The 10,649-nt window shown below is 48.5% G+C and overlaps 1 protein-coding gene across 1 annotated transcript in view; it reads left to right on the top strand.

The window, feature by feature from the left end:
* The first annotated feature begins 2,472 nt into the window (after positions 1 to 2,472).
* Positions 2,473 to 10,649, top strand: part of P3H2 (prolyl 3-hydroxylase 2) — an 88,770-nt gene continuing 80,593 nt past the window's right edge. The window contains exon 1 of the mRNA XM_026093545.2: positions 2,473 to 3,042. Within this exon, the coding sequence (XP_025949330.2) occupies positions 2,566 to 3,042 (477 nt within the window). The 5' untranslated portion in view covers positions 2,473 to 2,565. The remainder of the gene's footprint in view (positions 3,043 to 10,649) is intronic.

The raw sequence follows: 10,649 nt of genomic DNA, 5'->3' as shown, positions 1-10,649 counted from the left end.
CTGTAGCAGCTACATTGCTGAACTGCTACCATTGAGATCTTCTGCAAGAAGAAGATGCCCAAATGAGGGGCCAGCAAACTTACTTCCATCTGATCTCTACCTTTTGATTCATGCAGCAGACAGGGGCATAGAAAGTAGGGTGACTGCTCTAGCAGCTCCGCTGGAATGCCCTAAAGACACCCTAGATTGAGTGCCTTGTATGTGCCAACTCTTTTTGAGCTCGTAGTTGCAACTAGGTAGCAATGAAGCATCAAGGCGAGGGAAAGCACAAGCTTTTGTGAACAAAGAAAGGATGGCCATAGGCAGGAGGACTGCAAAGCAGTAGTGGTGGGCTGGTCTCTGAGCTGAACTTTATTTCAGGAGCAATTCTGCTGGTGCCTACAGAGAAACCCCTGAAGAAGTGCAGCAGAATTGGGCTACAGGATGTCAGAAGTGACTAAGAACCTTTTATTATTTCAAAAGGGATTTTTCATGAAAGAAACATGTGGATTGGAAAATGCAGCAGGCTGAAATAAAACATTTTGTTTCACTTCATTCTCTCTCCAGTTATTCACTCACTTTCTGCATTCCTCCCTACGCAGGGCCTCAATGTTATCACAATATGTGCAGTGATGTTGCTGACTTGTAAGCAGTATGGAATTACATACAGCCTATTTGCAAACAGATATTTGAGGTGTATCCTTCAGAAAGTGCAGCCAAAGAGCCAGGTGCTTTATCACTGTGATTTAGGGAAAAGCTGACTCTCCATTTAAGCTAGTGCAGTCACCGCTGGTACCTGTGTTTTATATATATAGGCAGCAAAATCCTCAGGTGACTCTTAAGAAGATCAAACTAGCCCTCTCATAGTGTCCCCTCCATTCCCCACAAGTGCTGATAATCTTGCCCTTTGGGAAAGCTTTATCTGGACCTGAGAACGTGAGAGCAAGAAAACCATTTATATCGCATGGCCTAGTGGCTAGAGCATGTACTTCTCATGCTGGGAATCTCCCTTCAAACGAGTTTGGTTATACCACTTGTGAGTACCCTCCCCAGCAGGCTAGCATGGCAGGGCAGAAGGACAGAGGGACACCAAAAACTTTGAAACATTTTGTGCTAATGTGCAAAAAAGCAACAGTGAAGATGATTATGAAATCTTTGCCAGATGGAAAAACTCCCCATCAAGATCTCCAGCCATGTGGAAAAAAACTTCCCGTATGTGAAACTGTTGTAAACCAGACTTCATGACCTGATTGGTTTCCCAAGTAGAGGGTGTTGAGCCCTGGATCCGATCTTGGACGCAGCAGTGTAAACCAGGAACAATTTGATCAAAGCCAGTAGAGCAGCAGAGAGGAAAGCCCAGCACGACTGTGAGGAACATCTGGCTTAATGCAGTAACAGAATCCGGACCTACTGGGCTTCAAATCTGTTCCATTCGCAGTAATTTTAGCTTGTGAAAAGATGGCCAACCACTGCAGAGTTACTCCTGAAACGTCTGAAATAGCTAAGGCCACAGTTCCTGGTGAGAGACCCTACTGAGTGAAATACTGTATGCATAGACTTTTGAGTACTACAGCTGAGAACAGCTTACAGTAAAATATTTAAGGGGATCCAAGATTTGCCCATGCCGTCTCACTTGGGAAAAGCTGGTTTCGGCCAAATTAACTGTATTAATATTAAAAACTTCTTGCTGACAGGTGTTCAACACCGAGATTGTTTAAAATGCAAACTGAGATTTTTTCATGTGTCATGAGGCTGCTTTGGCAAATGGCTCGTCACAGGAATGCCTTAAAATTCATGCAAAAATGAGTAATATTTTGGCAGGGCAGGGTTTTGCAGCACTGGAGGAGAAAGCCCTGGAGGGAGCGAAACATACACACAGCTGGGAGCCGAAAAGGCTTACCAGCCACTTGTTTTGCCCATCCCGGATGATTTATTTGCAGCATTCCCAGCAGTGGGAGGCTGACAGGGCAAGAGGGGCTAGGGGTGGGGAATCCAAAGAGCAACAGACCTGCAGAGTGTCACAAAACATCCTGCAAATAACCATGCCTGCTGCAGGGAGGCAGGGAAGCAGGAGGTGTAGGGGGTAAGGGAGAGAGGACAAGGAGGAAGGGCTGAGGCGTTCTCTGAAGCTGGGATGTTCTAAAAAATCATTACGGCCACGGAACAAGCCGCCTGGAGCCGATGTCCCCAGCTGTAGCCTGGGCGCTTTGGGAGCCACCCCGGGGTGGTGCAGAGCCCGCCACAGCGCGCTGCGGCAGCGAGAAAAGCGGGGGCCCCCCTGCCCTGAAAGAAGGGGGAGGAAAACCCCCGGAAAGCGGGTTCCCTCGCCTCAGAGCACGCCGGGCGCCCGCCTCTCCCGTGCAGCGCCGAGCACCCGCGGGGCGGCGGCGGGGGCAGCGGCGGGGGCGGGGGAAGGCGCGGGCGGGGCGCGGCGGCGGCGCGGGGCCTTTAAGAGGTGCCGGCGGCGCGGGCGGCCGCACACAGCCGGCAGCGAGCGCACATGGAGTCGCGCCGCGGCCCCGCCACGGCCGCCTAGGGCAGCGCCGCCGCCGCGACCCCGCGCAGCCCCCGCGCCGCGCCGCGGGCATGGCTGCCGGGAGCCGGCCCCGGGGGGTCCTGCTGCCGCTGCTGGTGCTGCTGCTGCTGGTGCTGCTGCTCTCGCCGCCGCCGCGGTGCGGGGCGAGCGGCGGGTGCGCGGCGGAGCCCGGCCCGCTGGAGCCCTTCGACGCGCTGTACGCCAGCGGCGTGGAGGCCTACTACGGCGGCGACTTCGCGGGCGCGGCGCGCTGCCTGGAGCGGGCGCTGCGCAGCCGGCGGGAGCTGCGCGCCGCGCGGCTGCGGTGCCGGCGGCGCTGCCGCGGGCAGGTGCGGCTGGCGCCGCTGGGCGCCGGCGCCGGCGGGGACCTTCCCTTCTTCGCGTCGGTGCTGCGGCGCGCCGGGTGCCTGCGGCGCTGCGAGGAGCCGCCCCTGGGCGCCGCCTCCCGCCACCGCGCCGCCGAGGAGGTGCGCGCCGACTTCCAGCGCAGGGTGCCCTACAGCTACCTGCAGCGCGCCTACATCCAGGTGAGGCCCCTCCCGGCGCCCCGAGCCCTGCGGCAGCGTTGTCCCCCTCCCATCTCCCCCGAGCCCTCTCCAGGCTCCCTCCCTCCCAGGCCCCCCCCAGGGTTATCCTCCTTTCCATCTTCTCGAGTGACATCCCTCCTCATCCATCTCCCTCTCTCCAAGGTGATACTCCCACTCTTCCATCTCTCCCCAGCTCCCAGGTATGGTTTTCCCCACCTTCCATTGCACCCAAGCCTGCCCTGTGCCCCTCATCCTGGGAGGCCCAAGCCTCCCTCTGTCCCCTGTCCCTCACCTGCTGTGGGGACAGAGTGAGGAGCCCCATGGTGAGCAGTGGTGTCTGAACTTGGGTATCTGATGGGTTGATGTTGGGTCACTGATGTGTACAGTAAGCTTCCATGGCCAGCCCTCAAAGGAGGGGGAGAGGTATGTGGGTTTTGTTTGTTTTAGTAGAGAGTAAGTCTGAAAGTGATCTGCCTTTGGTGGAGAGTTTGCAGAAAAAAGAAGCCTTGTGATGCCTCCTCCCCCCCCCCAGTAAGACCCTGATGCAAATGGGATTTCCATTTGGAGTAAACTGAACTGGAAAATGCTGTTTTTCCTAGAGTAAGCATGAAGTTGGGGGATGAAGCCTTGCTACTGTGGTCTGATGATCTCTGCTCTGCTATGAGATAGCTTGAATGACACTGTACAAGCAGTATTTTGCAGCCACTGATATCTTGGGTGTCTTATACTCTTATCCCAACAGCTTCTGCCTTGTAGCTGTTACCTTTCTGTGAAGAAAATGGTGTTATTCTTTGACCTTCTTTGCCAAAATGGAAAGGGAGAAGTAGTTTAGGGTAGCTTTCTTCTAGGTCAAGACCCGTGCTTTGTCAAGTCAGGTACCTATAGTGAGTCTTCCTCTTCGTGACTAGTAAGAACAAACTGTGGGAATCTTTATTTCATGCCAAGCTGAATGTTTAAAACACTTCTGGAACATCTTGCTCTGGGTTTCTGCTTTGAGCACATTCATAACCTTGTGGTTGCTGTAGGCAACTCAATAGGTGAAGACCTGCAGGGCAGAGCATAGCGAAGGTGATTCTGCTGAAATCTGTCTCCAGTCAGAGAGGCAAATGTCTGTCCTGGGCAGTGTTAGTGCTTGTAGTGCAGTAACTTCACAGCAGCAGAACTCAGGAGACAAATCATCAGCTACTGCACTCTAAAACCTACTGAGAAGTCGTAGCTATGTTGCTTTTGTTGTACTTTCTGTGCTGTCGTTGCCTTAATGTCATTTTTACAATTCAGCGGCTAGAAGTATGTAGGAAGCTTCTTAAACTCCAGTGTACATGTACCGTTTGGAGTTCCTGAAAGAAATTCTGTGAATGAAATGAGAATATAATTTGGCTCATGTGATGCTATTGAAGTTAGCAGAACTCTCCTGAGAGAGCATCTCTTAGGATAAGCTCATCTGTGTAGTGTCACCATCTGTGGGCAGTGACACTAAATTTGCCACACTAAGTGATTCTTTCTGAATTCAAAGCTTGTCCCAGAGCTTTGCTCACCTCAAGCTTATCAAAAAACTTCCCTTTGAACTAGGGGATGGGATTAACTGTTTGTTTCTCACTTCAGTAAAATCAATATTGAGTAATCTAGTTGTTCTTCAGGCATGGTCTAGCTTCCATTTTGGTTGCTACCAGCTCTGAGGCTTTTCTTTTCCTCATTTAATAAGTGTATTGTAAACTTATCAAAGCAATGAGTTGAAAACACACTTTCTTATTAATGTCTGAGTTGTCATAATTTGCTTTTGTAATGTCTAGAGGCTTATATTCATTTCAACTGTGATTTCCTGCTAGCTGATGGACTAGTGGATGTTCTGGCTATCTGCATGGATGCCTAGGTTTCAGACACTGTATTCAATGGAAGGTACTGGGTGGACAGAGCTGTTTCCATTTTGGTGTTTACTTTCTTTAACCTTATGTGTAAGCCTAGTGCTCCTGGGTTTTGGCCAGGTTTGTAAGCCAGCACTCTCAACACCTCTGTCCTGCTGAGGAACCTGTAATGGACTGTCTCATACTTGCCCCTCTGATGGGGAGCATGAGCAGTGTTGAAACGATTGCTCCTTTGACCTGGCTCAACAAGTCTGTTTGCAGAAGGAAGAAGTCCTGCTTTGGATTTGCCTGCACTTGCATGAAACACGAGCTCTAGTGTATGCTCCGATCTGAACCATCTCCCTGTGCCAAGGCTGAGTGAATGGTTTGGCATTTTCCCTGAGGGTTGGGGTGCATCAGCATACACCCTGCATGGATGCCTCATTGGCAGCTCTGCTCTTTCTGCCTGAGAAGGGCAGCTGCAGAGAGGGGCTTGTGCTGAGCCCCCTGCTCTGCTGTGGGCTCATGGGCAGGCTGTGTGACTCCAGGGTCACTCTTATCCCTCTGGATGCTTGACCCCTGCTTAGCTCCTTGAAACCAAAAAGGAAATTAGGTTAAACATCCTGTTGTGTATCCTGTATAGTCCCTTCCCTTGCTGCATGGGGAAGCCTGGCTCCTGGGTACTTGCGCCCAGTTCAAGTGGATGTTGGGAGTTGATGACATTTCTAGGTTTTGGGGAGGAGGAACAGCCTGGAACATGCTTTTTAACTCCTGTTCCCAGTGACCTTGTGCTTATTTGTTTCTCAGGAGGGGGAAGATGTCATTCCCTCCCAAAGGGATACAAAGCAAGGAATATTTAAAAAAATCAAAGTTTGACATTCCTGCAGCACTTTGGAAAATGGTGGTGAGTAAACATGAGCTAATCCTCGCAACAGTCCCATGGGGTGTGAAAAGCAAAGGCTATTGTTGCTGTTGTACAGATGCATGGACCAAATGTTGGCCTGCTCTATCTCCATCTCCATCTCAAGAGTGATTGCTTTTGGGCTAGCAGAGGGACTCAGGGCATCCCCAAAGCCAGGCTAGAAGGGCTGAGGTTTCTGTCTCAGCTCCTGGGTTTCTCTCTAGAACAAGTGAGAGCAATGTCTGGCACAGTTGTGGTGACATGAAAATCTCTGTAGTAAATTGGTTAGAAAACTGATGTTAGAATTTGAGGTTTAGGACTTTTTCTTGTTGCTTACTGAACTGTAGCAATGGCTTCCCTGGGCTCTATTGCTGTTCTTCCTAAACAGATGCTTGGGATGTCCCTCCAGGGAGCACTGTAGAGTGGGAGGGAAGTGATGATGTGATTAGGTTAAATGTTGATTGTACCCTGGTGTGAGAGCATGTCCTGTTAGTCATTAAACCCATGCCATCCTGTCAGCTCTCTAGGCTCTTTTCCCTCCTTCTGTATGCCTTCAAAATAAAGGCCCTTTGAAGGCCACAGTGTTGTTCCCCAGATATGGGGAAAGGGGTTATTCTGTTTCTTGTTGTAGGCTTTCAGAATGTAAAAAAGTTAAATATCATCACCCTGAACTGAGGGTTTTTGACTCTAGCAGGATGTGAGAGGAGATTGTGGTGCACAGCAGGGCTGGGACAGCTGATGGACTCAGCTGTCAGTTTCTAAGGGCTTTGGACTCTGGATCAGGCCAATGTCTAAAGTCTCTGTAGCACAATGAATGTCAAATTGCTTTGAACAAGCATCCCAACTCCAAATCTGCCTTCAAGTTGTCTTTGTAGCTTCCAAATATGTATCATAAGTAGGAAAATTCTTCACAGGCAGGATTTTTCCTAAAGTAGCTGATGTTTTCTGACCATCTAGAAATACCATGGGTGCAGCTAGCTGAAGTAGTCAGAGTGGGATGAGTTTGAGAAGATGTGAAAACTAAGAAAGGGCAGGGAAGGTGATGAGATCATGGGCACTGGATAGAAGAATAAGCTCTCTAGGCTGTGGAGATGGAAAAGGTCCTTCAGTGGGTTTCCAACATCATGTCCCGTGGGCAGAAGGGCAATTTGCCTGAAACGGGTGGCTCTCCTGTGTGCTGGCTGGTTGCCCTGTGTCAATGAAATACCTGCTAGGCTCAGCATGTAGGTGTGGGAGGATCTCTTTGCAATTGGAAACTTTTCTTTTATTGCATCCTCTTAGCTTTGCTGCCTTAGTCATCTTTTTTTCTGTTAAAACCTAGCCTGCAGGCCATGATGTTTCTAAACCGCCCCCCCCCCCCTTTCCAGGGGTTTTCCAGCTCTGAGAGAGTGGAGGAGAAAACAGCTTACACTGACAGCACTTGCTGTGAGCTGCTGACTCAGTAACCTTGTTGGAGCTTGCTGCAGATAGTCTGCCCATGAACAGTGTGGTGAAGAGCAGCTTTCCAGTCCTCCTGCTGACTCCTGTGAGCTGATGGGAGCCCTTCCCCTGAGTTTCCTTTCCCTTGTCTCATCTTGTTCTTGTCCATAGCATCTCCTGGCTCATTTGCCATGTGATCATGATAGCCTGTTTTCATTTTCCCCTCTGTATACTTGTGTGTCCTTCCTGAGGACTTGCTCCTGTTTTATAAATGCTGAACCCCTCTTTCCCCTCCCCCCCCGTCTCATCTTCCCACTTGCCTGCATGTCCTATCGCACATCTGTGAAGCACAGTAGTATTCGTACATCTGTGGTCTGTAACCATCAGCCTTGGATCTAAATAAAGGCCATTCAGACTGTTTGCATTTAAAATAAGTAAAACAGCCCTACTGTGCATAGGGCCTTGCTCCTCTCCTAGTAATGTCAGATCACTGGTGAGCAAAAGGTGCAAGAGTGAATCAGTCTTGGTTATTCTGTCTGTCTCAAGTTCTTCCTTGCCACGTCCAAGTTTTGCTCCTGTTCTTGGACAACACTTATTTTCAGGATTTCATGTGTTGCTAATATAAAGCAGTAAGTTTAGGTTGTCCATGTTGCAGGAGAGGCTGTTCCATAAAGTTGTTCCTTTTCTGTACATACTAATGTGCATCTTCATCTTTTAGTGATCTTGTTTGGGGAGAGCCTGACTTTACATTGCTATCTTGCTCTGCTGGGTCTTCCATGTTACAACCTATTGGGGCATGTTGTGCCTTCAGCAGGCACTGCTGTGACTATCTTTGGGTTACACAGTACTCTCCTGCTCACTCACACCACTGAGACTCTTGAAATGCAACACTGGTGCATTAATGACTTGATCAAACTGACTTTGGCAGGAGGAGAAGCAAATGGATCAGGAAGCAGAGTGGGAGCCTAAACTTGCAGAAACATCTGTGATATAGATTACTGCCCTACTCCAGTTCTGCCTTTGAAAGCTCCCTATTTCTGAATATCCAGACTCAAGGGAGGAGAGCTCATGTATATATAAAGTCAGACCTCTAACCACTCAACACTGTTCATTCTGTCTTCTGCCTGTGCTTCTGCAAGACTTGCTACCAGCCATGCTCAAGCATTTGTCTCTGGGCCCTTGTTGCAAACCTTTAAGACATGTCTGCCAAATTCTTTCCACCTCAAGTAATTACTCTTTGCCTATCTCTGTATTGTTGTGCTGAGCCAGAGTCTTTTGTCAGCCTGACAGAAGTCTGGAGCATCTACTTCGGAATCATGGAATAACTCAGGATTCACACCAACATAGTTGCTTTTGTAACTTGCATTGTTTCACTCAACTGCTGATGTTTTCCATAAGTTTTGTTCTGTTTTTCTTCTTGCAGCAGTTCTGCACAGTCTTCAAACACAAGGTCCCGGCCTGAAGTGAACTGCAGCCTTGGAGAAAGGTGGTGATTTCACTTCTGGTGTCTCAGGGGTAGTGACACAGAATAATGTGCAAAAAAAAATCCCCACTACTTAAGTCTCTGCAGGAGCAGTCTACTGAAGTTATTTCTCATTGCAGCCAGTGTGCCCTGTGAGATCTGCCAGGTTGATTGGCCTTGTTTTCATAGGACTTTTATCTCATACCCCAGGTCTTTGTCTAGGTTAGAACTGTCAGATAATCATTATGATTAGGATTATTACTATTAGAGGTGTTTATCTCCAGTCTTGAGAACTGATATTGCTCAGATGCTGGACAAATAAATAGATCCCAGAACTAAGCTCTTGAAAAGTGTCTTTATTTAGCTTCTCCAAGAGAGCATTCCTAGTCCTCAGCAGACAGTAAATGTTAGTACTCAAAGTTTAAAATTATATGGACAAAAACTCAGTTTGAGATGGACAACTGAGTCTTGATATCTGGGTCAGTGTCCCTCATTCAGGCCAGAACTGAATATCCCTCCTCCTCTTGACTTGTACCAGCTTGCCCTAATTGGTGCTGCTGACTTCAGTGGAGTTGCTTATGGTCTGAAGTACAGTTTGCTTTGAATATCTGGGAGTTGGAGAGTAGGCACAAATTCCCTTGTCTGGTGATATTAACGGGGAAGCTAAAAGCCTGAATTCTCCTGAGTCAGGGGAGTCTTGGGCTTCTGAGAAGGAGCAGAACTGCAAAAAGAAGCAAGCCCATGGCTTGAAATGGTCTGACTTCCACTAATCTGTTTTCTTCAGTAGCTGGTGGTGGTGCCCTAAACCTCATAGCACAGGGAGATCTTGGGGAGAGTATGTTGTGTGATTTCCAAGTAAAGTGGGAAATGGCTTGGGGGGGGGTCTTGTTGCTATGGGGGTCTTGCTGTAAGTGTAAGAGACCAGATACAAGGCTCTGCTCTCCATAAATATGCAGGCTTGGGAACCTGCTGGAGGAGAATGGTCTGTTTGCCCTTGACAGGGCTTTTCCTTCTCTAAAAGGACTGCTGCTTCCTGGTTCACTGGTAAACACTGGAAGCTGGCAGTGAAAGCCCAGGGATGTGCACATTGTTTTCAAAGGAGACTCAGTCTTCATTTTTCTGATTAATTCTGCTCTAGCTCCAACAGGAACTGATTGTGGCCAGCCTTCAGGCTGGTGTTGTACTAAAAGTTAGACTAGGTGATTATAGTGGCTTTCTGCTCTTAAAAAATAGCAAATCAGGAAGCAAAACTAGTGTTTGTAGATTTCCACATAATTTTTAACTGATGGTAAATGAACACAGCCCTGTTCAGCACATCTGCAAATTGAAACTGCTCTTTAGGTATAGAGTTAGATGTTGTTATAGCTTGAGTTGGGGAGATCAAGGACACATCCAATTAGTGCAAGCTGGTCTTTGGTTAATAACCTATATGAAATGAGTTTGGTAAGTCTGTCATTTGATGAGCAGGACTACTTTTTTGTCTTGCCAAGTTTCTTTCCACCTCATAGCTCTGCAATGCCAGGGCTCCAAAATAACTGGCAGGTCCTAGACTGCTGTTTCTATTTCTTGGTGGAAGGAAGGGAGGGTAAGTCTGGATTCCTCCTTATTTCTTGTCAGTCCTTGGTGTTGCAGCTTGGATGATGAAAACTGTGCTCTAACTTATCCAGTTTCACTGAGTCTTTTATGGTCTTGATTGGAAGGTAACTGAAAGCATGAGCTAGGCTGACATCCAAACTCAGTCAGAAGTGTGCACTTGCAGCACAGAAGAGCCCACTGGCTTTAAGAACAGACTACTGCTGTATTAAACTGGTATTGTAAGCTCCTTTTCTCTTCTCTTATCTCCCTAGTTTTCTGCTTTTTTTAACCTTGCTCTTCCTTCAAAAGCACTTGTCTCATGACTGCTTCCTCTGCTGGCTGTTCCTTGGCAGAGCCTTGCTGCTGGACTGCCCTGTCCGTGTGCTGCCTTGCGCTGGGATTAAATAGC

The sequence above is a fragment of the Dromaius novaehollandiae genome, chromosome 9 (genome assembly GCF_036370855.1).
Source record: "Dromaius novaehollandiae isolate bDroNov1 chromosome 9, bDroNov1.hap1, whole genome shotgun sequence".
NCBI lineage: Eukaryota > Metazoa > Chordata > Aves > Casuariiformes > Dromaiidae > Dromaius > Dromaius novaehollandiae.
The sequence above is the reverse complement of the archived record's forward strand: the minus strand, read 5'-3'. Positions and strand labels throughout refer to the sequence as shown.